General features: G+C 44.1%; 2 protein-coding genes across 5 annotated transcripts; one reads left to right on the forward strand and one right to left on the reverse strand.

The window, feature by feature from the left end:
* Window positions 1–441: 441 nt before the first annotated feature.
* Window positions 442–14,666, reverse strand: enc1 (ectodermal-neural cortex 1). Of its 2 annotated transcripts, none has more exons than XM_036976989.1 (4): window positions 14,530–14,666; window positions 9,182–9,409; window positions 7,429–9,038; window positions 442–4,114 (listed from the first exon to the last, which is right to left on the reverse strand). In XM_036976989.1, exons 2-3 carry the CDS (start codon window positions 9,401–9,403, stop codon window positions 7,485–7,487), a joined length of 1,776 nt encoding a protein of 591 aa, XP_036832884.1. In that variant the 5' UTR covers window positions 9,404–9,409; window positions 14,530–14,666; the 3' UTR covers window positions 442–4,114; window positions 7,429–7,484. The 2 variants fall into 2 exon arrangements, with proteins under 2 accessions (XP_036832884.1, XP_021457668.1); XM_021601993.2 differs by lacking the exon at window positions 14,530–14,666 and adding an exon at window positions 11,181–11,794.
* LOC110523365 (beta-hexosaminidase subunit beta) lies at window positions 13,656–27,454 on the forward strand. Of its 3 annotated transcripts, none has more exons than XM_021601996.2 (14): window positions 13,659–14,116; window positions 14,604–14,755; window positions 16,873–16,938; window positions 18,637–18,683; window positions 18,975–19,085; window positions 19,235–19,336; window positions 19,582–19,714; window positions 19,964–20,144; window positions 20,401–20,487; window positions 20,667–20,739; window positions 21,259–21,433; window positions 25,791–25,881; window positions 26,019–26,123; window positions 27,057–27,454. In XM_021601996.2, the coding sequence occupies exons 1-14, from the start codon at window positions 13,854–13,856 to the stop codon at window positions 27,106–27,108; spliced, it is 1,638 nt and encodes a 545-aa protein (XP_021457671.1). In that variant the 5' UTR covers window positions 13,659–13,853; the 3' UTR covers window positions 27,109–27,454. The 3 variants fall into 3 exon arrangements, 2 of the variants coding, with proteins under 2 accessions (XP_021457671.1, XP_036832885.1); XM_036976990.1 differs by having other exon boundaries at window positions 13,983–14,116; window positions 14,692–14,755; XR_002473438.2 differs by lacking the exon at window positions 25,791–25,881 and having other exon boundaries at window positions 13,656–14,116.
* Window positions 27,455–27,974: the final 520 nt, after the last annotated feature.

Below are 27,974 nucleotides of genomic sequence, written 5' to 3' on the forward strand. Positions count from 1 at the left end.
AACAAAAGGCTGTGTGGAGGGATAATACAGTGGGCTTTAATACTGTGGGGACAATTAAAGTGAACTACATTCCCTCTAAAGCTGCCTAAATATGTGAAACATGCAATAATGAGCTAGCTAGGCCTTCGGAACCCAAGGCTATGGTGCTACTGCTGGAATGAGAGGGTTGTAGTTTTCCTCATTCCTACTACTCAAGAGCTATGTCAAAATATTTGCAGGAGGTTTATAGGGGAAGTTTGTCTTAGGAATGATAGATAGCCTGTATGCAAAACCGTCACGTGCCTTCATGAGTTCAGCCTGGGAAAGACATTGGATGTTGGTTTAAGCGTAGTGTTACAATACATTTCTTTAGAGGTCATTGTGTGTGCACACCAAATAGTTACACAAATAGTTGCAATATATCAAAGCTCAATTGCAAATAAAGACAGGTAAGGCAAGTGATTACAGTAAAGAGGAAAAACTCATTTATTTTGCCATGAATTTCACACTGTGAAAAAAAATCTGTCACATGTACAAACAATGTTATAAAAAATTGAAACATGACAGAAAAAATGAAAGCAAATGCACATTGAAAGTGTTTATAAAGAAGTTTCCATCATTTTGGTGAATGCCTACAGCAAGCCAGTCAGGGAGAACACACTACACATAAGCGAGCTGAATCCCAATAAGGCGGGAAGAGAGAGGGGGCAAAAAGAGAAATGAGAGAGGGAAAATATGACACTGAACAATCACTTGTAAATTGGAGGGGCACTCAATGTTGACTGTTGCCAGGGTAATTTATGTTCTAAAAGGAACCCTCTTATCTGATTGGTGAGGAGAAAGGTGCAGTGTTCTGTGGGCGGGTTGGTTGGTTAGGGGGTCGACATCAAGGAGCCAATGAGTTCTCCACAGAATTCCTTAAACAGTTTGTGCTTTTGTAGCCCTAGGAGGTGGGAGTTGGGCTGGGAGGTGGGAGTTGGGCTGGGAGGTGGGAGTTGGGCTGGGAGGAGGGCTGGGAGCTGGGACATGGGCTGGTAGCTGGGAGGTGGGCTGGGAGGTGGGAGTTGGGCTGGGAGGAGGGCTGGGAGGTGGAAGTTGGGCTGTGAGGAGGGCTGTGAGGTGGAAGTTGGGCTGTGAGGAGGGCTGGGAGGTGGAAGTTGGGCTGGGAGGTGGAAGTTGGGCTGTGAGGAGGGCTGTGAGGTGGAAGTTGGGCTGTGAGGAGGGCTGGGAGGTGGAAGTTGGGCTGTGAGGAGGGCTGTGAGGTGGAAGTTGGGCTGGGAGGTGGAAGTTGGGCTGTGAGGTGGAAGTTGGGCTGTGAGGAGGGCTGGGAGGTGGAAGTTGTGCTGTGAGGAGGGCTGGGAGGTGGTGGAAGTTGGGCTGTGAGGAGGGCTGGGAGGTGGAAGTTGGGCTGGGAGGAGGGCTGGGAGGTGGAAGTTGGGCTGTGAGGAGGGCTGGGAGGTGGAAGTTGGGCTGTGAGGAGGGCTGGGAGGTGGAAGTTGAGCTGTGAGGTGGAAGTTGGGCTGGGAGGAGGGCTGGGAGGTGGAAGTTGGGCTGGGAGGAGGGCTGGGAGGTGGAAGTTGGGCTGTGAGGAGGGCTGGGAGGTGGAAGTTGGGCTGTGAGGAGGGCTGGGAGGTTTGGGTGGCTCAAATAATCAAACAGGAATGTGGAATACAAGGGATTGAGGCCATTCACTGAATCCATCCAGAACACATCCTGCCTGGGAAAATCTATACAACTGTTAGCTTTTATGTTGACCTTGACAATGATTTCATCATGCTAAACTGTACATGTCAATATTTTGGCCACCCAGACAGACAAACAGACAAAAACATCCAGAAATCAACTACTGGTACAAAACGGTGGATGCAAGTATTTAAGACATTCTCTTTGTTGGTCTTTGGAACTCTCCCCTGTCATATTCCCTCCCATACATCAGTGCCCATATGGTGAAGAGCACTGCGGTGTCTGCCTGTCCTTTAAATTTACAGGATTCAGTGAACTACACATTCTCTTCCTCCTCCTCATCTTCACACTCACACTACACTAAAATGTCAGTATTCTGACTTGAGATCTACATGCTTAGCTTGTATTTTTCATGCAAGTCTCCCGTTGACATTGATAAATGATGTACACAGAAGCTACATACGCTCATCTCAAGTCAGAATATTGAATATTTGAGTGTGGCACTTAAAATAAAGCAGATATGCCTCATAGCAGAGTCAACATTTAAATGTGAGATGTTACTCTACCCAGAGTCCACCTCTAAAACAAACACATTCCCACCCACTGGCCACTTACACTCTAGGTAATCTAAGTGTCCATCCGTATACTGACTCCTAACCCCAGACCTCTGACCTGTTCACCTCACTGACCATATGGTTTGAACAGGTTGCACTTTGGGAGAAACTGAACTGTGCAAAAAAAAGCAGACCAAAGGATAAACAATAAAATAGAGCATCTATAACAAGGGTCATGCATGATTTACCCTTAAAAAGATCTACATTCATTTACCTGGAAATGAATGCAGGCAGAGAAACAATAAATAAAGTAAAGTCCTTTTTGTATAAATTAAGACTTATGAAACATGATACACTGGAGCAAGATAAGACAAGAATGTATTACGTTTCAGTTTTGGTTAGGAAGTTAACAAGATGCTCTTGGCCAGAGAAGTTCATCATGCCAATCATACTTGAGTCCCCATATCCATGGTACATGCTCTGAAGAGTTCAGAATAATCTTCTAGGCAAAGTAGAAAATGTATCCACCAGTGATCCAACAAAACAATACTGCTCATTGGAATTACTTCGGAACAAACAGTAAATCGTGTGCAAGAGCAAACCCTTCAGGGCTGGATGCAATCTGTAAAGAAAGCTTAACATTTTAAAAGGCCCTTTCCGATTGAGCCGACATATGCAGCTATTACCGTGAATGCAGTCTCCGCGAACATGGAAACATTGCCTTTCAATTTCAATCACGCTGTAATCCTGATATTCAGCACTACAGATTGAATCGAGCCCTTAGTGTCCATCTGAGCTTGAATGAGCATTTTCTTCAGTTCTGTGTTGCACTGTCCACTTCTCTTCTTTGATTATTGTTATTTTGGATCAGGAGAGTGTAGTGACCTACAGCAAGAATGGGATTGGGAGAGGCAGGGCGAAAGGGGGTGGTAACTTTACATCGGTAGACATGTCAGGACATGACCCTCCTTCACCCTCTCCACAACTCCCCTCTCAGACTCATCTGGTGCTGGCACTTCAAGTCCTCACAACACGTAGTGTCACAGCAAACTGCCAAAGAGGAACTTCCAACACCACTTACAACGTTTTAAACCCCAAACGCCTACTAGGTGATGGGGACAGGAAGAGGAGGGGAGGAGGTTGTCAATCTCTGTCTTTCTCTCTCCTCTTCCTTGGCGAGGACAGAACGACTGGAACAAGAAGAGTCTAAAGTCTCAGATACACTAGGGAGAGAACTGTTTATGGATCAGCTGCTCATAATCAAGCTGAAGAGGAGTCTCTGGTCACTCTCCTCTCTCCCCTCATATGTGTCCTATGTCCAAACAGGTGCTCCTTCATACTATTACATTAAAGGCCCTGTGCAGAGAATGTTTCCTCTTCTTCATTTTTCAAATTTCATATCACAGAATTATCAGAGTGAGAAGAGCAAAGACATAGTCCGTAGTACAAGTATTTCATGATTGAACGGAAAGAAATCCAGGCTGTGTGAGTGTGTGACTGATATGTTGATGGGTCTTTCATGGAAGGCTGAGACGCACAGGCGCGGTATGCCGATAGTACACTGGGATTAGGGGGTTGTTGGATCTTACAGTACAAGCAGCAGGTTGTTGGGTTTGTTTGCATGAATAACGTCCAAACCTCTCTCTCAGAAACGATATGACATCATTGACATCATTCTGTGTACAAGGTCCTCTCAGGAGCATTGATGGTTCTTTAAACGTCTGTAAACTCACAGTAGCATTTGGGTGGATCGTGTGTTTTCACACTTATACAATGGTTCAGTTTTTTTCATGAAGAAAATTAGAAAGTCTTATTTTTTTATTGCACAGACAGGAAGTTAAAGAGTGTGATTCTATCTTCACAGCTGGAATCCAGTGGATGATGCAAAACAGAGAAATCTGAGGAAAAAGGAGAGAGAGAGAGAAAAAAAAAAAAAAACATTAGACAAAGTGTTTAAGAGGTCATGGAAAATATCTCTGCTTTTGCGCCTCGAAAAAAAGGTTCAAAAGTAGACTATTTAACATATTTGCTAAGATTCAAAAGTTCAGGGACAGACAAATTCTTCAGATAGACTCCAGACCCTATCTTCACTCCTTTACTGTCTCCCCTAACTCATTCTCTTTCTCCCCTCAGTAAAAAAAAAAAAAAAAACTAAACAGACACTGCCTTGCATTTGCACCTGTTCCTCTAGAGACTTGTCAGAGATATCATGCATTAGGCTAGAAGGCTAATGGACTCCTTTGTGAAATTCATCCACTTTACTGCCATTCCCCCGACACAGTTAGGGTTCTTTTTATCGCTCCCCCAAATCTAAATCCAGATAGATATTTCAAATCTGACGGCCTTTGACTTCTGCTCTGCATCTTATTCTGACTTTTCGGTTTTAAAAGCTTTATTTTTTTCAGCATTACACCACAGATGGTTTATAGCCTTGGGAAGGCCCTATGTGTAACGAGAGTCTAATATCCATTTTAAATACATATCCTCCTCCCCCATCTCTCTCGCCTTCTTCCCATGTGGGCCTATCTTGAGGGGGAGGCCCAATCTTACAACAGGCTGTGGTAGCTAGAGGAAACGCACATACAGGCACACACATGCAAACACGCACACGAACGCACACACGAGTGCATAACGGTCGCTCCGCCAACTCTGCCTCCCAGAAGAGGCCTTTCTCAATTAGGCTTCCAGAAAAGATCCAGGTCTAGTGATGGGGATATCTGCCTGGAGGTCATTGCATAGCGAAGGATGAATAACAATAAGCAAGCATCTCTATCCTCTCCAATGCATGAATGGAATGAGCCAGCTGACTGATAATGAAATCCTAATTTCAGATTTTGGAGGATTCTATACCCTGGAATTCCCCAGTCCATACCAACCTTGGACGTTACAAAATGGAATGATAACAAATGGGATTTTATCAGTATTGGCACCCTTGCGAGACGAAAGCAGATCTCTGAACAAAAGCATGAATTAGCTTGACACCAGATACCTAGTGGGGCTGTAACCAGTACAAGCCAGCCGGACGGACTAGACCTAATAGAGGGAGAGAGAGGAAGGGAAAAGGGAGGGATGAAGAGAGAGGAGAGGGAAGTGTAGAGGGGAGTCCCCCTGGGAAGTGTTGAGCAACAAAAAAAGTGTGAAAACAGACTAACTGAAGAGATCTGTTTTTCACCCTCATCTCCTCCCACTATTTAGTGGCCAGTAATACGTCAGTGTCACTGTGTCTCTGTGTGGAGTCACCACTCCACACTATGACTGTTTACAGAAAAATGGGCACCTACACAAAAGAGAGGAGCAGGCCTTACAATAAATCAGTGACTGAAATCTGAAATAATTGTACACCCAAAAGCAGTATGTTGCATTGGTCTAGTCTAGAGGGTTAAAGCTTTCACTGCAGTCTCTGTTTCAGAGATGAGTCACTGAAGAAAAATTTGCACTTAAGTCAGGGAGCATTTCATCAAAGGAGAGCAAAGAATAGAGGAGCGGAGAGGCGCATCTGTATCCCAGGCCGATCAATCTATTTATCTATCCTTCCCTCTCTGTCTCTCCCCTCTCTTTGGCTCATGAGCTGAGGGCACACAGCCATTTCACCAAGGTCTGCGAAATGAGAAGGTCTGCCAATTGTGTCTGCATGCGTGTGTGTGTGTGTGTATGTATGTCTGCCTTTATACGATCGTGTGTGAGTGTGAAAGAGAGAGTCGGATTATGACACCAGGGTCTCCAGTGTTCAGAATGAGCAGGGTTGCCAATGGTCTGTGCTCTACATCCGTCTGGCCTGCTTATCGTCAAGGAGACAGAGAGTGGTTACTATAAGGCTTTGCAGATACACAGACAGACAGACACACAGACACAGGGGAGAGGTGGGGGAGACTGGGGCTGCTCAGAGAAACAGTAAACACTCACTTCCTGTCCAGGCACTGTTATTTGTCAGGGCCGGAGTGTGTGTACTGGCTGTGCTTTGCTTCGCGTTCTCTCTGAAAGACAGGCACCAAAGCCTTATTCCCTGTTACCACCCTCTGCCTTCTCCTCATCTCAGTACTCCAGACTGCCTCTCTCTCACCTCCCACCCAGAGCACCATAAACCCATCAAAAAGAGGCAATTGAGAGTGGATTAGCCTCACCAGGATGTTGTAGCTTGCCGGCATGTAACTTGTCTAATTGGCCTCCCCACTCTCAACCCCCTCAGACAAATTTCCCCCACAGGGACAATAAAAGTATTCTATTCTGTTTCAATTACCCCCTGTGTGCCTCCTCCTCCACTGCCTCGTGCAGGTTGAAGTTTATTGTCATGAGTCTTGTCCTGTAGGCAGAACGGAGTGATTTCCCCTTAGGCCAGCCGCAAAGTCAAAATTGTCTCGCCCTAACCCTGCGGTCTCATAACCTACACATACAATCCCCCATCCTACCACTCACTCCCCTCTCTCCACACAGTGGTCTGGTGTATTTTGTTTCTCCCTGTTTCTGTGGTTTTCACTGGTATCAACAGACACAAATCAAATAGCGGCGGCTGCTTGGTTAGTATTCAAAGCATGCAGTTCAGCCCTGGCCAAAATCGCATGGCAATCTAATTACTCTATCAATAGTCCATTTGTGCTTGATTCAATCAGGATCTTTGTAGGGTGATGGAGGAAGAACGGGATTTTTATCTATATCATCATTATCTTATATCATCCCAGTATGTGACAATGAGAGCTCAAAACACAGCCCAATAGATATTTGACAATGAGAGCTCAAAACACAGCCCAATAGATATTTGACAATGAGAGCTCAAAACACAGCCCAATAGATATGTGACAAAGAGTGTTCATTATAAAAACTGACAACAAGAAACTGTCTTATGCACTCAGCTCAGCTGAGAATATTTGAAATCGCTTGGACTCTCCAGTCTGGACTGCCTAGAGTATCACTAATACATTATGCATTCCATCTCATTCCTCTACTGACAGATAGTAACAAACAAACAAACAAACAAACAAAGAGAGAGAGAGAGAGAGAGAGAGAGAGAGAGAGAGAGAGAGAGAGAGAGAGAGAGAGAGAGAGAGAGAGAGAGAGAGAGAGAGAGAGAGAGAGAGAGAGAGAGAGAGAGAGAGAGAGAGAGAGAGAGAGAGAGAGAGAGAGAGAGAGAGAGAGAGAGAGAGAGAGAGAGAGAGAGAGAGAGAGAGAGAGAGAGAGAGAGAGAGAGAGAGAGAGAGAGAGAGAGAGATCTCCATACCTCATGAGAGGGGGGTTGGGATGGAGATGTGGGGTTATCCCAGAATGCCATGCAGGTCAGGCTGGGAGATGTTTCCAGGTGCTGACGAAGGCAGTGGGGATGAGGGAGTAGGGTACGGTAGTGATGCTGTTCCAAGCATCCAGCGTCGGGTCATAACAGTCCAGAGTCTTACACCGCTGTGTGCCAAAGTAGCCCCCCACCACATACAGTTTGTTACCTGACGCTACGGCCTGGCAGCTCATCCTCTTAGCCGTCACGTCTCCCACTTTAGTCCACTGGTAGGTATCGCTGCTGAACTTATAGGCCGAGCACGCCGAGAACTCTGTGTCCCCGCCCATCACAAAGATCTGATTGCCGAGGACGGCGGCGGCAGTGTAGCGCCAGGGCTGCGGGCAGGAGGCAGGAACCATCCAGCAATTCTCCTGCGGGTCGTAGCACTGCACCTTGGGAAGTTTGTCATGGGTGACGCTGGTTCCGCCGAAGGCGAAGAGTTTCAGCTTGACGCTGACCACCGCCGCATTGCTCACGCCTTCCCTCAGCGGCGCCACCATGGTCCACTTATTGGCCGCCGGGTCGAACTGCTCCACCTGTTTCAGGGACACCGAGGGCGAGGCGGGGAGGCAGCCAGTGCCGGCCGTGTGTCCTCCAACCACGTACAAGCAGTGTTTCAGCTCGGCTGACCCGTGGCCGAAGCGGGCAATGAGCATGGGCGCTGCCTTGGACCACTCCTCATGCACGGTGTCATAGACCCACACGTCTTTGGACACACCGTTCTCTGAGCCCCTCCCGCCGGTCACGTAGACATTACAGCCGATGGCGCAGGCGCTGAACTCCTTCCTGGGGCTGGGGATGTCTGCCTTGGGGATGATCTCCTTGGCCTTCTGGTCCACCAAGTACAGCTTGTCACACATGAAGGTCTGTCCTCCCAGGAGGAACAGGGCGTGGCTGGTCTTCCTGGGCCGGGCGCAGGGGCTGTTCACCACCCCGTCGTTCTGGAGGATCTTCAGTTTGCAGTGGATGGCCTCGTCCACCAGCTCCTTGCTCTTTAACTGGGCGTTGATCAGCTCCTCTGTGGACACGTTCTCCATGAGGAAGATGGCGGGGAGCAGTGCCAGGCGGACGGTCTGCAGCAGCTCCGGCAGGTGACAGTGCCTCCTCTCCAGGTCGTAGTTGACCCAGTTGAGGGTGGCCTCATAGACCAGCCTCTCATCCTCTGTCTCCAGCTCCTCGTGGGACAGGAGCTGCACCACCATGTCTTTGGGGAGCTGCAGGAAGTCCTCTGTCTTGCAGATGGCGGGGAAGTTGCTGAGGCACATGGCCCAGGACAGCTCATACAGCTTGGTGCACTGGTGGGCGTCGGACAGCAGCAGCATGCCCAGGCAGTTGGACGGGTGCAGGTTCCTCTCCAGGAACTCGGCGCAGGCGTCCCGGATGTCCTGGAACTCCAGCATGTCCCCGGCCTCCAGGAGAGACTCTGCATTCTCCTCGTTGATGACCACGCGAGAGGAGTAGACGTAGTCTAATAACAGCTCCAGGACCTCAGGGTGGATGGAGTCCCTGAAGTCAACCTCGCTGGCCTGGCTCTCCCGGAGACCTCCAGAGAACATAGCCTGACAGACAAACAAGGGGGTGGGAAACCAAGAGTTAGCGGATTAGCATTTGGTCCAGCTAGTGTTAGCATGGCAGCTAAACGTGACTTGTTTTCCAATGGCAAACACTAACAGTATCCTGCCTTGGGTAACACTGTCTTTACCTGGAAGTAGCGGCTGCAGGCGGCCAGCACGGCACGGTGGCAGGGGAAAGAGCGGCTCCCGGCGTGGAGGAGGACGTCGGTGAAGAGACGTTGCTGCCTCAGTGTGTTCAGGTGCATCAGGACGCTGTCGGCGTACGACGACTTGTGGAACAGGTAGATGTTCATGGAGCCGGTGCTGGCACGCGACTTGCGGTTCTCATGGACGCACACAGACATTTTCATTGAATCCTGGAGAAAGAGAACAAAATTATGAATTGTATTTGCATTATTATACTGTATAATAATCAAGTAATAGACATAGCCAGTGGCATGAGTGATTCTAAAAAGAAAACCCATACAAACATATGGAAACCCATACAAACATATGGAAACCCATACAAACACATCATAGAAAAATGCATGATAATATATTTAAAGCATTGGGATGTAGCCTACAGTTCAAAGTCCTTTTTCTAACCAGAATCCCTGAATATAAATGGAAGCTAGTCCAAGCCAAGCTTGGAAGAGTGTATTACTCATCTCTACACAGTCCTAAGGAAGGGTAGTGAGTCTCCATCACATTCTCAGGATGCATCCCAATTGGCCCCCCATTTCCTATAGAGCCCTATGGGCCCTGGTCAAAGTAGTGCACTACATAGAGAATATGGTGCCATTTGGAATGCGGCCTGGTCAAAGTAGTGCACTATATAGAGAATACGGTGCCATTTGGAATGCAACCTCTCAATCTCATTTTGATTTCAGGCAGGGTGTGTGATATGATCAATATCAGCAGGGTCGCTCGCTCCCTAGGCTGGGATCAAGAAAGCAATGTCTGTCTGCCAGAGACGTTGATATGACTGGGTCAGGCAGACAGATAGCTGCTGTGCTGGATGATGTCATGACACACACACACACACACACACACACACACACACAAAGACCCTGTCTGATCTGATGTCTGGGGCTAGCTGGAATCTGTCAAATCATTGCCAGTTGTTCAAAGTGGACCAGGGATATAGAGAGAAGAGGTGGGGGGGCTAGGCAGGGAGAAAACTTGCAAAAGTAAACAGCAAGGCATGTATATCCTATAACTGTCCGATCCATGCAGGAAAAATAAACCCTATCACTGGGCAAAATGCCAATTTAACCCCTCAGTGTAAACAGCCGTCATCTGCGAGTGTATATTCAAATCCAATCAGTCCTAATTGTCATGTAACCAATACAATGCCGGCGGTCCCCGACTGGCTGTCATCGTCTCTGTGCGAGAGGTTAATTGTGTTGTTAAACCCAACGCTCCACGGGACTAAAATTGTGTTCCTTGCCGAATTTAACCGAATAAGGAACATTAATGACACATCAGCAGCTATGTTGGCACTATATCACACCTGATGCCCTCCGTTAATCTCGTTACACCGGGAGCAGCTGTGAAGGGCACCCAGGGAGACCATTCAGAATAGACCGGGTTTAATCAATGAGAAGACAACACAATATAAGGGTTACAATTGCAAGGGTTGATTTTTTTTATAAACATCGCCTCAGTGTTTCTAGATGGGATTGGCTTGAATATATTTATAAAAGACGTACACATGCTAAAAGTCCTCTTCATGCCCTAAAAATAACACGTTAGGCTATATGATCTCAATCTTTGCTTTGTGTTGCTTCTCTCGTTAAAGTATGCTAGAATACATGCAGCCAATTAACATGATAATGCAAATGTGAAAACACAACGTTCCCTCTGAATATTGTCCTCTAAATAATTATAATATGACATCTCCTAGACAGACATTTGAGGAATTCCTTTAATAAGTGTCATGCTGCAAAATCCATTACAGGATGGTGTCTAGGCTATGTTCTTAAACTTAGGCGTTTCCACAGAAAGACACAATAATGGTAGATGTGATCCTCTTAAATGCTCCATCAAAGCTCCTCCGTGCATGGAGCCTATATCACAACATCAACAATAATGGCAATAACAATTCTCAAATGTGAAAAATACAAATAGCCTATGTGCCATTCCTACCTCTTTGGGTGAAAGTAGGAGTTCAATTGTGTCTGCTTTATCCCTCGAACATGCCACTGCTGGAAGAGTAGCCACGATGCTGGTTCAAGCAAGCCACTTGTGCTTGGGAGAATGCGCGTCTTGGGTTCCTCAAAAAGGAATAGCCTTATTTGGAAAGGATCTGGACAATATTTCTATCCCTATATAGATGTCAATGGACTCGACTCATCCAAATGTGTCGTTCAGTGATGAGATCTGCAGTTCAACATTCGTCGTTCCGTCCAGTTTGAAGGAATAAAGATAAAGGGTTGCGCTCGCGGACTGACTCCAGACTTGCTTCTGATCCTATAGGAGTTCTATGTCGATAGTGCATACTGTGCGCTCGGTTGAGTCGGGTCTTCCCTCCGTAAAATCAAAGGGTGTGTTTATAGTGAGAAAGGGGGAGGAACGTCCTCGTGTCGAGGAAGCGGAGTGGGAGAGGTAAAGCTATGCAAAGTAGTCTAGTGGGAACGGAGCAGCAGCAGCGGTAGGATGACAACGGAAGGGAGAAGTAATAAAACAGTAAAATAGTCAGTGAGAAAGAGTCTGGCGTCTCAAATCTAAGAGGAGTACAATTTACTCACCTGCAGAACTGTGCCCTTTATTACAAACAGACAAATGGTATCCTGACCCGTCAGAAGGCCTAAATAGCCCACAGCCTACCTCCACTCTGTAATATAGACGTGAGTTCAGATTTGTTTGCACACCATATAAGGCCTACTGGATGATAAAATGCACACAATATGATTTCTATTAGGCTACATTTGATTTCCATGAAGTCAACTTCCTTAATGGGAAACGTCACCATTCTCCAACTTCATAGTCATCATCTCCAGCACCATCGCAACATCAACATGTGAAATTGGTGCATTTCTACGTTTTGTACTAAAACATAGAGGAAGATAAGCGTTTCCAATGACATCATAGGTGTGCATCGTGATTTTGATCAATTTTGAGTAGGTATTGCCTACTAATTGGTTGATGATGTCATTAGAATCACATATGTCTCCATCATAGGAGTGTTTCTGGATTAAAAAAAAGAAGAAATGGAATGGGACTAAACACAGGCAGAATCTTAGAGGAAAAGCTGGTTGTCTGCTTTCCACCAGACACTGGGAGATGAATTCACCTTTCAGCAGGACAATAACGTAAAACACAAGGCCGAATCTACACTGGAGTTGCTTACCAAGAAGACTGACTCACAGTTAAAATATATGGCAAGATTTAAAAAGGGTTGTCTAGCAATGATCAACAACCAATTTGACAGAGCTTGAAGAATTTTGAAAATAATAATGGACAAATATTGTACAATCCAGGTGTGCAAAGCTCTTAGAGACTTACCCAGAAAGACTCACAGCTGTAATCGCTTCCAAAGATGATTCTAACATGCACAGACTCAGAGACATGAATATTTCAGGGAGACATTTCTGTATTTCATTTTCAATAAATGGGCAACATTTCAAAAAATGTTTTCACTTTGTCATTATGGGGTATTGTGTGTAGAGGGGTGAAATGTGTTTTGTTACTTTAATCCATTATGAATTCAGGGTGTAACACACTAAAATGTGGAATAAGACAAGGGGTATGGAATCCTTTCTGGGGGCACTGTAGGTGTGTGCCAATATACACGTGACCAGAGGCCTGGCCATGACCCAACATAGTCTAGTGTACAAATTACGTGGAATATATATTTTGCCTGCCAGGGTCTTTACACCTAAATGTGTTCATATTTGTAAAATATAATGGACAGACAGACACGGGACAGTACGTTTAGATGGATATAGGTCATTTTGGCATGCAACATTGGCAAAATTTCAAACGTTTTACTGCTTGAAACATATTGGCACAAATAATTAATCCACTTAGAAATTGTGAAATGGTGAGATATTGTTGAGATTGATGTGAGACTGAATGAAAACTTCATTAGAGTCTGAAACAATTTTGTGAAACATGACTGTTTTTGTGACAACATCGCCACTTGCTGGAGAAAATTAAAGCTTGAGAAAAGGTTGATTCTAGAAAGTTCAAAGAGCAAGGAGTCATATTATCAAGTCTTCTTACTCAGTCACTGAACATCGAACATTCGTTTGGTCAATGTTCAGGCAGCCGGCGTAATATGTGACCATAGGTACTGGCTAGATTATCCCTCAACCTGCTTATGTATTTTGGCCATATGCTTTTTTTTAACCATGATCTATTTATGTGGCAATAAGACTTTAATCCATCCGGTGGAGATGAGAGCAAATAAACATAATCATGTTGTAATGTGTTTGTGGAGATATTCTAGACACTCATACTTGTAGTAGGTATTTACAATAAATAGCCTAGCTATCTTGAGGACCTCTAACTCATAAATAATGTATTTATATTTCCTTTACATGATTTATGAGTTGAAAGTCCTCAGATAGCTAGATTGAAAGGTCATCTAGCCAGTCCCTGTGGTCACATATTACACTGGCTGCTTGACCATTAACCAAACAAATGCTCGATTTTCAGTGATTTACTGTCTCATGGCTCAATATATAAATAAAGACACGTTTTATATGATTTGCTAGATTAGATTTCGTCCTATTTCCACATTGATTCAAGCCCCACCCGCTCGAGGCTAATGCAGTCTTGCCAGTTGTCAGTCGACTGGCAACACCATAGCATATCATGTTTGCAACGCTGAAGTTTGCAGCGTTGTTGCTCGCGGTTGTTGTCTGCTGGGCAACGCAAGATTATGATTATAATGACGCTGAAATAGACGAGGAGCCTACTCTGGGTGATTCTCCATATGGATCTCTTTGGCCGTTGCCTCAGAAAGTCAAAATATCCACGGTAGTATTCAAACTCAGCGGTGCTAGCTTCCATATATTCGACGCTAAAGAATCGTCTTCTGGTGCGAGCTGCAGACTTCTTCAAAATGCATATCGAAGGTAAGACGACCGAGTCGTGTAAATAACAGGCATCAATCAGCATGCTTTCATGATTTGTTTGTTTTGCGTTAGCTCCTTTTAAAGTGGCAATATGCGGTTGCTACATCAGTAGTTTGACTTTTAAATGAATGTACCCATTGACTCTTGAAGAATATAAATTAATTGCCTCATGAGTTTATGAATGAGGCGTTACATTTCTCCAGCCCCAACCCTAAACTGTTGACCCCAAAAGGTGTCGCTTATTATTGTTTAAACTGCAGATTTTCCATTCGAATAACGTTTGCTTTAATTTTTTATTTTATTAGGCCTACAGATGTATCAATCTGAATGTTTTTCAAAAGTACTAGATAAATGAATGTATAAATACAAGTGGCTTGCTGCTGAAGTGTATTATGGATAGATATTCTACTTACATTTCTTCTCCTCCTGGGGTTCTAGACCAATTGTCACACAAACATGACACTGGTTTTGTTCCTCCTTCCTTCAGGTATGATGAGTACATCTTTACCAGTTCCAGAAAACAAGGGCAAAACAAGAGCAAAAAGGCATTGGCCTCTGACATGTCTGAATTACAGGTGTGGATCACATCAGCTGACTCTGAGTGTGACAGCTACCCCAGTGTGACATCTGACGAGTCATGTGAGTTCACAGGCATGGTGTTTGTCTTCTTCCATTTTAGTCATTTAGCAGACACTCTTATCCAGAGCGACTTACAATTATACTGCATTTGTAACTGATGTGAAATGGCTAGTTAGTTAGCGGGGTGTGCGCTAACAGCGTTTCAATCTGTCACATCACTCACTCTGAGACCTTGAAGTAGTTGTTCCCCTTGCTCAGCAAGGGCTGCGGCTTTTGTGGAGCGATGGGTAACGATGATGTGTGCAGAGGGTCCCTAGTTTGAGTGCAGGTAGGGGCGAGGAGAGGGACGGAAGCTATACTGTTACATTGGTGCCGTGACCCAGATCACTGGTTGCTGCGGTGTGAGTGTGAGTGTAACCGGTGTGAAATGGCTAGCTAGTTAGCGGGGTGCGCGTATAACGGATGTGAAATGGCTAGCTAGTTAGCGGTGGTGCGCGCTAATAGCATTTCAATCGGTGACGTCACTTGCTTTGAGCCCTTGAAGTAGTGGTTCCCCTTGCTCTGCAAGGGCCGCGGCTTTTGTGGAGCGATGGGTAACGATGCTGCGTGGGTGACTGTTGATGTGTGCAGAGGGTCCCTGGTTCGCGCCCGGGTCGGGGCGAGGGGACGGACTGAAGCTATACTGTTACATTGATGCTGTTGACCCGGATCACTGGTTGCTGCGGAAAAAGGTGGTGGTCAAAAGGGGGGTGAGTGTAACGGATGTGAAATGGATAGCTAGTTAGCGGTGGTGCGCGCTAATAGCATTTCAATCGGTGATGTCACTCGCTTTGAGACCTTGAAGTAGTTACATTGGTGCCGTGACCCAGATCACTGGTTGCTGCGGAAAAGGAGGAGGTCAAAAGGGGGGTGAGTGTAACCGGTGTGAAATGGCTAGCTAGTTAGCGGGGTGCGCGTATAACGGATGTGAAATGGCTAGCTAGTTAGCGGTGGTGCGCGCTAATAGCATTTCAATCGGTGACGTCGGCAAGGGTCGAGGCTTTTGTGGAGCGATGGGTAACGATGCTGCGTGCAGAGGGTCCCTGGTTCGCGCGAGGGGACGGACTAAAGTTATACTGTTACACGCGCTAACAGCGTTTCAATCTGTGACATCACTCACTCTGAGACCTTGAAGTAGTTGTTCCCCTTGCTCAGCAAGTGCTGCGGCTTTTGTGGAACGATGGGTAACGATGCTTCGTGGGAGGCAGTTGTCGACGTGTGCAGAGGGTCCCTGGTTCGAGCGCAGGTAGGGGCGAGGAGATGGACGGAAGCTATACTGTTACACATTCATCTTAAGGTAGCTAGGAGAGACAACTACATATCTCAGTCATAATATGTACATTTTACCACAATAAAACTGCTGTCAGCAAGGTCAGTGCTAGTAAGAAAAGACGGGTGCTGGTGTTCTAAGTATGCACAAAGACTTTCAGAGTGTGCTAACACAGGATCTGATTTCTAAAGCATATGGTCAGGGGGGGACCTAATCCCAGATCAGCACTCCTGAGAGACTGTGACTATGGGCACATGTTTTCAAGTTTGGGACTGGAGCAGGATATATGCAAATAAGAGACTTCAGTCGTATAGTGGAGGGGCCTCCCCAGAGGGATCGGGGTCTCATCATCCCACACCAGTGTTTAGGGGAGTATTATCCTCTGGTGCGGTTTATGTCTGCCAGTATATTTTACATCAGTAGTAGACCAAGAGGGAGACCCATTGGATGAGATGGTCAGAAGGGCGGGACCTCTGACCTTCTCATCCAATGGGTTTTGAGATGCAGTCGAGAAGAGCAGACGCAAGGAATCAAGGAAATGCAATTGAGATTATCCCACAGAGGGATTACCTGGATTGTATTGGAGATAATGGATTTATTCTACGGTCAGATCTTTGTTGTGAAGGCCCTTAGCTACTGTTTCATGAATGCACACCAGTAGTACACATGCAAGTTTGGTCGTGGATGAGTTTCAAGGCCCCAAACTAATAGAGAAATGAACGTATTTACTTACACATCAAAGAAGACACATTCACTTACCTAGATGGGTAACCATGACAAATGTATATCTTTGAATCAATTTGCATTATTGGATGTTAACACATTTTAAAACACAACATAGGACTGTGTTCTCTCTGCCTTTCCACAGACAAACTGTCAGTGGACTCTCCTGTTGCTGTGCTGAAAGCACCTAAGGTGTGGGGAGCTCTGAGAGGTAGGGGTCATGGCTTTTATTCTACACACTGTTTATATTCTGATGAAGAGGTTTGTTCAAGACCGTCACCACATCCTCTATTTTCATACTATAATAACCCTTTATTTGTTATTGTTTTCATAACCCATGTGCAACTTTTGTGGTTGCCTTTAGAGTTTCTTGTGTCTAGACCTTGAGAGCTACAGAGAGCTACAGAAAGTACTATCTCCATAACCTGATCTTTGAGACTTGTACTTTCTATAGTACTGTTGTCCTGAGAGGGGGCGGCAGGGTAGCCTAGTGGTTAGAGCATTGTGACCGAAAAGGTGACCGAAAGGTTGCAAGTTCATATCCCGAGCTGACAAGGTACAAATCTGTCATTCTGCCCCCTGAACAGGCAGTTAACCCACTGTTCCTAGGCTGTCATTGAAAATAAGAATTTGTTCTTAACTGACTTGTCTAGTTAAATAAAGGTAAAAGAAAAAAAAAAAAGAAAAAAAAATCATTGTACTGTTTACAACACTACACTGTAGTAGTTGTAGCAGTTTGCAGCAGTGTGTTTTAAATGGGGATGTAACAATTCACCGATACCCATCGGTCACAGATTCAAATGTTTGAGATACAAGTGCATTGGTTCGCGGACCCCAAACTGACCCAAATGTATCGGTCAGAAAATCTATTCAAACGTTCTGAATCAGAAGTTAAATTTGTTGTTGTTGCTCGTATTACGTTCTTCATACCTTCCGTTCTTCAGACCATCTATTGTGACAACTGAAGTCCTATCCTTCAGTGTCAAACTGTTTGTAACTATTTTGTTGTTAATCTACAAGTCATTTTGAATGCAGAACATCTCCAGGCGATATCAGTAGCCTAATCAAACTGCGCACTGTGCGGCAGGTAGCCTAGCGTTTAAGAGGTTGGGCCAGTAACCGAAAGCTTGCCGGTTCGAATCCCAGATATGATTAGGTGACATCTGTTGATGTGCCCTTGAGCAAGGCACTTAACACTAATTGCTCCTGTAAGTCCCTCTGGATAAGAGCGTCTGCAAAAGTGTTGGTAGTTTTGCTCTAAACAATCAGAGTATTTGGTCGTTTTTTGATATACAGGGTAAAGTTCATAACTTCATAACGAGGACAGCAAGGAGAACTGTGTGGCAGAAGTGAGAGAAGAGAAGATCACTCTGTTAACTTCCAAACGATCAAACCCATTTGATTTTGATATGTGGGGGGGTGAAATCCAAAGTTGTGCTATGTATTGGCCTTGTCATAGCTAATGTCATAGAATCAATATTTATCGTTTAGAAATGAGCTATCTCAAACATTTCATCTGCAAAAATGACAAGTATGTGTGATGGTGGTTTCATAACCAAAGTGGGGGGACCAAAAACGGGATACAGTGCACCCCCCTAATCTGATAGTGGTAATGAGATGGTAGATGCCTAGTCTCCCTTATGGCTCAACTCAGGAGCCTACATAGTACATGCACTATAGACATACATAATTTACACACACCACATATCAAACCGACTCTCACAAATCGTTTCAAACTAAACTAAAACATATCTGTCCTATATGGTATCGGAGCCCATACATCTAGGTACGTATCGAATCCTCTTGAGATGGTAAGGTGCACATCCCTAGTTGTAAAGCATGTCTTTGCAATCGTTGCGATTGTGACTGTTGATTAACCATTGTCTCTGTCTCGTTTCCTAATTGCTAGGTCTGGAGACTTTTAGCCAGTTGGTGTATAAGGATGAATATGGAGCAGTAAGTTTGCGTTAGTGCCATGTGAATAGTTTGCTACATTCAACCAGGAGGCCTCACCCATGTCTGAACACCAGTCGTATGATTACGGAAGTAAACTACCTCACCGGTTTTAATTTGTTATTATTCCAAGTGTTTGTATTGCATCAACACATTTGGACATTCAGTTGCCCTCAATTTAGCAAGCTATTTTCAATCTAACATCGTGGTTTTGGCCTCAGTGACTCAGTATTCATTGTGTAAATTGTACCAATATTTCAAGAATAATTTCATTTTACTTTTTTTTTTTCACAGAAAAGCATCAATAGGACAGACATTCACGACTTCCCACGGTTTGCACATCGAGGCCTCTTATTGGACACCTCTCGTCACTTCCTGCCCATCAAAGTAATTTTAGCCAATCTGGTGAGAGGACGATACATGGATCCTGATTTCAGTTCACTGTTGTTATGGTTAAATGTTTGCGTTGGCCATATGATCAAATCATTTTCAATTTCTAATAATGGCATAACGTCATACTCATAACATAATGTTCTCCCCCAATCCATACACAGGAAGCCATGGCGTGGAACAAATTCAATGTTTTCCACTGGCACATAGTAGATGACCCCTCCTTCCCTTACCTGAGCCGTACCTTCCCCCAGCTGAGTCAACATGTGAGTAGATGGGCATTGTTATTGAGATCCTGGTCCCATTTCAGCTGATATGCCTTCAGTTTCCCACACCTGAAAGGGCTAGGTAGAGCCATCATATTGCTAACACATCTGTAATAATAGATGTAGGGATATATAACCAGTCTGAACTTCCTTGTGATCATGAAGTACGGGACGTGCATAAATTATGCATGTTTCATATAAATGTCAAATGTGTGTAGATAACTTTTTCTATCCTGTGACTGCAGGGAGCATACCACCCGTACACACATGTGTACACGCCTTCTGATGTGAAGATGATCATCGAGTTTGCTCGCCTAAGGGGCATTCGGGTTGTCCCTGAGTTTGACACCCCTGGGCACACTCAGTCATGGGGCAAAGGTGAATGTGGGGTCATTCAGATGAACATTTTCTGGCTGTATCGAGGGGTTCATTTCTAGGGGGTCAGGGTTGTCTTTTGTCCTTTAGACATGCACATTTTCATAATCTTTTTGTAAGAATTTAACTGAAATATGCAGCTACCTGATATTGCATTGGTTTTATCTGCACCAAATTACACGTCCTTTCTCTCGAATGCACCCTTCTCACTCATGCTTCCCTCCCCCTCCCCCCCATGCTCACCCCTTCCAGGGCAGAAGGACCTGCTGACCCCCTGTTACTCTGGAGCCAGCCCCTCTGGTTCGTTCGGACCGGTCAACCCCATGCTCAACACCACCTATGACTTCATGAGCATGTTCTTCAAGGAAGTCAACACAGTGTTCCCTGATGCCTACGTCCATCTGGGAGGAGATGAGGTCGACTTCAGCTGCTGGTGAGACAGGGACATTTAACATGCATTTTCCAATGGGAGTTACAGTTAACATATTCAGCACCCACTTAACCACAGACTCCTCATCCACTACAAATTTATGACCACAATAATTGTCAATAGCCAACAGCAATGTGACACTGGCTTGTTTGACACTCAATGGAAATTAAATCACAGAAACCGTACTGTTGGCCGTGTCTTGGCCAACATCAAGCGCATCAATAAAAACACTTCTACTTTCTGCCTCTGTGATCCACAGGAAGTCCAACCCTGACATCCAGAAGTTCATGGAGCAGCAAGGCTTTGGGATGGACTACAGCAAGCTGGAGTCTTTCTACATCCAGAGGTGTGTCTTCATTCAGACCTCTGGGTGGCCTTAAAGTGAAACAAATTACGCCAACCTGAAAAACCGTAATTTATCCATATATTCTCAAAGATTTCCTCTCCTTGATTTCCACTCTTTTTTTTTCTTTCTTAAGCTTAATTATTCACATTATCATGTGGTTATTTTCTGTCACATGATAGGCTCTTGGATATCATCACCACTACCAACAAGGGCTACATGATCTGGCAGGAGGTCTTTGACAACGGTGTTAAGGTAGCAGAACAACAGCAGTTATAAGCACTGGCAGAGTGAAAAGCAGCCACTCTAATGTCTAGAAATCAAAGGGTCATTTTCTGAAATCAAATTCTGATACTTCTATAATCAATATATCTTCAGTTACCCTACTCACTTCTTGCCTGGTGTTTACATAGTAGTACATTTAGCTTCATGGCTTAGCTTCTATAGTTTCCCCCCTGTTAGAGTTGGAAAGGAAAAGCTAATACTATCTGATAACCACCATAACTTCACACATAAGTCTATCTGTGTCTGTTTGAGCTTGCCTGGATTAATAGACCAAAAGAAATGTCCCAAAACTGAAAATACCACCCATCTGGCCCTCCCGGCAGAGAGGGGATTCGAGGAAGCTTAATCGAATTCCCATCAGACTCAAGCAAACGCTCAATGTATTTGAATCGATCGGCTATTTGAAACCCAAGTCTGACCACCACATCCACAAATAATACACAGACAAATATGTTCTCTGAGTCTAACAAATCAGTGTAATACTTGCAGTTGAAGTCGGACACGGTAGTGCATGTGTGGATGGGGAACAAGGTGGAGGAGGAGCTTCAGAAGGTGACGGAGGCAGGCTTCACCACCATCCTCTCCGCCCCCTGGTACCTAGACTACATTAGCTATGGACAGGACTGGCAGAAGTTCTACAGAGCCGAGCCGCTCAGTTTCAAGGGTCAGTTGGCTTCATCAGATGAGAGTATAAAAACACCAACGTGTGTAAAATATATATATGGGAATTTCCCTGTGTTTTGGCCTAACACGCCAGGGCTGAAAATGCCAAAATAGTGATTAAAAACTGAAAGACTTCACTCAACAGGTTTGCGCTTTAATATTGCACAGCTGTATCGAAATCTCTGTTCTCTGGAAGAAAGTTTTGTAGGGAGATGGTGACTGTTGGAAGGCGGGTTCGGCTCTATGTTGTGCCATTAGCTCTTGCTGGTTTTGAGAGCAGCCTATTCAGTTGAAAAAGTGTCTTGTTTACATCTATTAAAAATGTTTCTCCATCCTGGTCTTGGGGTCCCAAAGGGGTATTTTGGTTTTTGCCTTACCACTAAAAACCTTATTCATATCATCAAAGCTTGATGGTGAGTTGATCATTTGAATCAGCTGTGTAATTTTAGGGCATAAAGTACAATATCCCTATGGGTCCCCAGGACCATTATTGAGAAACACAGTATTACAATGTTGACAGGTGGCCCGAAGTATACATCTTCATGGCTTGTTGCAGGGTATTACTTTCCAAATACTATCCCTGACAATTCCTACATTGTCAGTTATTTTCCTTTCTGTACATGTTCACTTGGCATTCATGATGCATTGTTTTTCAGCTGCACAATGCTTCTCTTATATCAGGGTTACATTCAAGACCAGTAACACTGTAGCACGTTAAACATTATGAGCAAGAAGTTGGCATACAGTGCATTCAGAAAGTATTCAGAACCCTTCTCTTTTTCCACATTGTGTTACGTTACAGCCTTATTCTAAAATTGATTAAATAATTGAAAAATCCTCATAAATCTACATACAATAAATACCCCATACTGACAAAGCGAAAACAGGTTTTTAGACACTTTTTTGCAAATGTATAAAAAAATATATACAGTGCCTTGCGAAAGTATTCGGCCCCCTTGAACTTTGCGACCTTTTGCCACATTTCAGGCTTCAAACATAAAGATATAAAACTGTATTTTTTTGTGAAGAATCAACAACAAGTGGGACACAATCATGAAGTGGAACGACATTTATTGGATATTTCAAACTTTTTTAATAAATCAAAAACTGAAAAATTGGGCGTGCAAAATGATTCAGCCCCCTTAAGTTAATACTTTGTAGCGCCACCTTTTGCTGCGATTACAGCTGTAAGTCGCTTGGGGTATGTCTCTATCAGTTTTGCACATCGAGAGACTGACATTTTTTCCCATTCCTCCTTGCAAAACAGCTCGAGCTCAGTGAGGTTGGATGGAGAGCATTTGTGAACAGCAGTTTTCAGTTCTTTCCACAGATTCTCGATTGGATTCAGGTCTGGACTTTGACTTGGCCATTCTAACACCTGGATATGTTTATTTTTGAACCATTCCATTGTAGATTTTGCTTTATGTTTTGGATCATTGTCTTGTTGGAAGACAAATCTCCGTCCCAGTCTCAGGTCTTTTGCAGACTCCATCAGGTTTTCTTCCAGAATGGTCCTGTATTTGGCTCCATCCATCTTCCCATCAATTTTAACCATCTTCCCTGTCCCTGCTGAAGAAAAGCAGGCCCAAACCATGATGCTGCCACCACCATGTTTGACAGTGGGGATGGTGTGTTCAGCTGTGTTGCTTTTACGCCAAACATAACGTTTTGCATTGTTGCCAAAAAGTTCAATTTTGGTTTCATCTGACCAGAGCACCTTCTTCCACATGTTTGGTGTGTCTCCCAGGTGGCTTGTGGCAAACTTTAAACAACACTTTTTATGGATATCTTTAAGAAATGGCTTTCTTCTTGCCACTCTTCCATAAAGGCCAGATTTGTGCAATATACGACTGATTGTTGTCCTATGGACAGAGTCTCCCACCTCAGCTGTAGATCTCTGCAGTTCATCCAGAGTGATCATGGGCCTCTTGGCTGCATCTCTGATCAGTCTTCTCCTTGTATGAGCTGAAAGTTTAGAGGGATGGCCAGGTCTTGGTAGATTTGCAGTGGTCTGATACTCCTTCCATTTCAATATTATCGCTTGCACAGTGCTCCTTGGGATGTTTAAAGCTTGGGAAATCTTTTTGTATCCAAATCCGGCTTTAAACTTCTTCACAACAGTATCTCGGACCTGCCTGGTGTGTTCCTTGTTCTTCATGATGCTCTCTGCGCTTTTAACGGACCTCTGAGACCATCACAGTGCAGATGCATTCATACAGAGACTTGATTACACACAGGTGGATTGTATTTATCATCATTAGTCATTTAGGTCAACATTGGATCATTCAGAGATCCTCACTGAACTTCTGGAGAGAGTTTGCTGCACTGAAAGTAAAGGGGCTGAATAATTTTGCACGCCCAATTTTTCAGTTTTTGATTTGTTAAAAAAGTTTGAAATATCCAATAAATGTCGTTCCACTTCGTGATTGTGTCCCACTTGTTGTTGATTCTTCACAAAAATATAGAGTTTTATATCTTCATGTTTGAAGCCTGAAATGTGGCAAAAGGTCGCAAAGTTCAAGGGGGCTGAATACTTTCGCAAGGCACTGTGTATGTATATATATATCTCTTGAAATTGGTGCATCCTGTATTGTGATCTCTACCCTCGAAGAGAGACGAATGCCAATGCATTGATGAAAACCACCCCACCGGAAGCATCTGACAAGAGGACAGCTACTTCAATTGGTCACTGCTCTGTTGTTTTGCATCTTGAATGTACCCTGATGCAAGCTTATCCATGTGAGCTCTGCTGTGGCATTTTGTTTTTCTATTTCATGTTTTTCTCCAAAAAATACTACTCTACCCTAATCAGTACTAATAATACTCCTAATTGCTAAGGCTATTTCTCAATCACATGTTGCATGTGTATCTGTGTGTCTACTGTATGTAGCTGAAGGCAGATTCACTAATCCACATTTGGAAAGGTAACCAGTAGCAGTACCAGGCTGAGATGACGAGGGTCACAGCATCAGGCTACCAGACCCTGCTCTCCACACCCTGGTACCTGAACCGCATCTCCTACGGCCAAGACTGGCAGGCCATTTACAAGGCCGACCCATAGAACTTCAATGGTGTTTGTCCTATATGGCTGTGTTTACACAGGCAGATAAATTCTGATATTGTTCTCCACTAATTAAAAATAAATAAATAATAATTGGGGGGAAAAAATCAGAATTAGGCTGTGTTTACACAGGCAGCCCATCTAGATGCTTTGGACAGAGGCTTTATTTCTGGAAAAGTACGATTCCTCGGCTCTTACTGGTCTTTGTGTTGGTACAACTCGTGCATCCTTAAAATGTCCAACTTAGATGGTGCTTGTTCATTTTAGGGTTTGAGGAGTTCTTAGTTTGTCATTATGCACACTGGCCCCAACACTCATCACAAACCCAGTGGTGTAAAGTACTACGTAAGTCTTAAAAAAAAAAAAATCTTATCTGTACTTTGCTATTTATATTTTTGCCAACTTTTACTCCACTACATTCCTAAAGACACATAATGTACATTTTACTCCATACATTTTCCCTGACACCCAAAAGTACTTGGTACATTTTGAATGCTTAGCAGGACAGAAAAAGGGTCCAATTCACGCACTTATCAAGAGAACATCCCTGGTCATCCCTACTGCCTCTGATTTGGTCGGACTCACTAAACACGTGTCGTTTGATGTGTTGGTGTGCCCCTGCCTATCGGTAAATGAAAAAACAGGAAAATTGTGCTGCCTAGTTAGCTTAATATAATGAATTTGAAATGATTTATACTTCTTTTGATAATTAAGTACATTTGATCAATTACAATTTTGATCCTTAAGAATATTTAAAACCAAATAGTTTTAGACTTTTACTGAAGTCGTATTTTACTGGATGACTTTCACTTTTACTTGAGACATTTTTTATTAAGGTATCTTTACTTCTCATCAAGTATGACAATTGGGTACTTTTTCCACCACTGACAATACCTCACTCAATATTAACAGTAGGGCAGCAAAGACCAATACAGTGATTGACTTGCTTTATGGTTTGTGATAAAGAAAGACTTTGCCTGGCCCTGCTGTTGTAGAGTGCTAGTGGATTAATGTGACACAGTTCTGAGATCACCCACTTTCTGAGTCTGAATAGGGAAAACCCCCACCGTGCCAAAAGCCATCTGCTTTTTTTCTAATGAGCCGATGGTCACACGGTTTGGATTTCTGTGCAACTAAGTGTAAACCTGTTGACTGAAGTAGCAGAAAAATGTCCCTCCAAAATCTGTGTTCACATGGTAAGATTAAATACAGAAATTGTCATACATAAATGTTTACATATATGATGTTTATGTGAAGGTGATTACCCCCTGACCCCTAAATTACCCTTTGAACCCAGGCACAGATGCTCAGAAAAAGCTGGTGATTGGAGGAGAGGCATGTCTGTGGGGAGAATATGTGGATGCTACCAACCTGACCCCTAGACTCTGGTACACCAGGCAATGCCACATCAATAATAGATGAGAAAGGATGTTTCATTATCTCACACATATGTTCAGCAATGTTATAGCCTACAGATTAATTACTAAGAAGTATGTTGGTCCCATAATGTGTTTCCTATGCTCAGGCCCCGTGCCAGTGCTGTGGGGGAGCGGTTGTGGAGTGACAGGGATGTGAGGGACCTAAACGATGCCTACAGTCGTCTAGCCAAGCACCGTTGTCGCATGGTCCAGTAAGTCGTTCCCATAGAGATACATAAACTTAGCAAAAAAAGAAACGTCATCTCACTGTCAACTGTTCAGCAAACTTAACGTGTAAATATTTGTATGAACATTACAAGATTCAACAACTGAGACATATTCTGAACAAGTTCCACAGACATGTGACTAATAGAAATGGAATAATGTGTCCCTGAACAAAGGGCGGGTCAAAAAGTAACAGTCTGTATCTGGTGTGGCCACCAGCTGCATTAAGTACAGCAGTGCATCTCCTCCTCGTGGACTGCACCAGATGTGTCACCTCTTGCTGTGAGATGTTACCCCACTCTTCCACCAAGGCACCTGCAAGTTCCCAGACATTTCTGGGGGAATGGCACTAGCCCTAGATCCAACAGGTCCCAGATGTGCTTGAGATCGGATTGAGATCCGGGCTCTTTGCTGGCCATGGCAAAACACTGACATTCCTGTCTTGCAGGAAATCACGCACAGAAAGATCAGTTTGGTGGCATTGTCATGCTGGAGGGTCATGTCAGGATGAGCCTGCAGGAAGGGTACCACATGAGGGAGGAGGATGTCTTCCCTGTAACACACAGCATTGAGATTGCCTGCAATGACAACAAGCTCAGTCCGATGATGCTGTGACACACCGCCCACAACAATTGTCTATTCATTGAACAAGCATGGGAAACAGTGTTTTAAACCCTTTACAATGAAGATCTGTGAAGTTAATTCGTAAAAATCCAAACATCTTTGAAAGACAGGGTCCTGAAAAAGGGACGTTTCTTTTTTTTGCTAAGTTTACTTCTCTGTACTACTGTTCTATTTAATTCCATGGTGGCCCCCCAGTTGTAGTAAAAAGAATGATCAACTCTTAACGGTAGTATACAATGTGGTAATTCTCTCTTCCTGTCCTCTCTCTTGACTGGTAACTCTCTCTCCCTCCCCAGGCGTGGTATCCCAGCTGAGCCTCTCTTTACAGGTTACTGTGCACATGAGTGAATGAATGAAAAGTGAAGACCACTGTGATCGTCTTCATGACTTCATTGATGCACTGATACGAGCCAAAATGTGTTTAAAAACAATCCTCATTCCATGTAATGTCACATTGATCTTGTTTTTAGAAAACCATTTGTTTTTATATGAATGTATGATTCAAATTATTAATAATTACATTTTAGTCAATTCGCAGATGCTCTTACAGTGACTTGCAGTAGTTAGTGCATACATTTTCATATTTTTTTTATACTGGTCCCCCGTGGGATTCAAACTCTGAAATTGCAAGCTCCGTGCTCTACCAACTGAGCCACATGGGACTTAATAATAATAATAAACCTTTGCAAGGTCAGTTGTCTGTGTACAGTGCTGTGGACACCTGAAGTGTGATAGTTTTACACACTCATGGAAATGACACATATCATCACAAGATCATCTTTCATACATTGTCCATACATTTTCCTACAATATGTTCAGCAGCACTACTATATGCTCTCATACACGGACTACCATGTTCTTGATTAATCTGTTTGCACAGCAAACACCCTTACGAGAGTATCGACAGTGGCATTCCTGGCTTCCATTTACATTCAAACATCATGTATATTCCACAGAAACATACTATAACAACTGAATTGTGCTCTTGTTCGGTACAAAAGTCCATTAGTCCAATCCTAGTCTCTTGTGAGTGTGGCCATGCCACATGCTTGAACTGGATGCTGAGATTTATCAAACCATAACTGTTCAGTTTCGAAGTGCAACAATCTCAAATCCTGCAGCCATTTCTTGTAGTTTAGGAACAGGAGGTGACGTCATCAGGCGAGGCCAGCCATCTTGTTGAGCAGTGTTCGTTCTGGTGCTGGAGGTTCATG

Source organism: Oncorhynchus mykiss, chromosome 5, assembly GCF_013265735.2.
Source record: "Oncorhynchus mykiss isolate Arlee chromosome 5, USDA_OmykA_1.1, whole genome shotgun sequence".
NCBI classification, from domain to species: domain Eukaryota; kingdom Metazoa; phylum Chordata; class Actinopteri; order Salmoniformes; family Salmonidae; genus Oncorhynchus; species Oncorhynchus mykiss.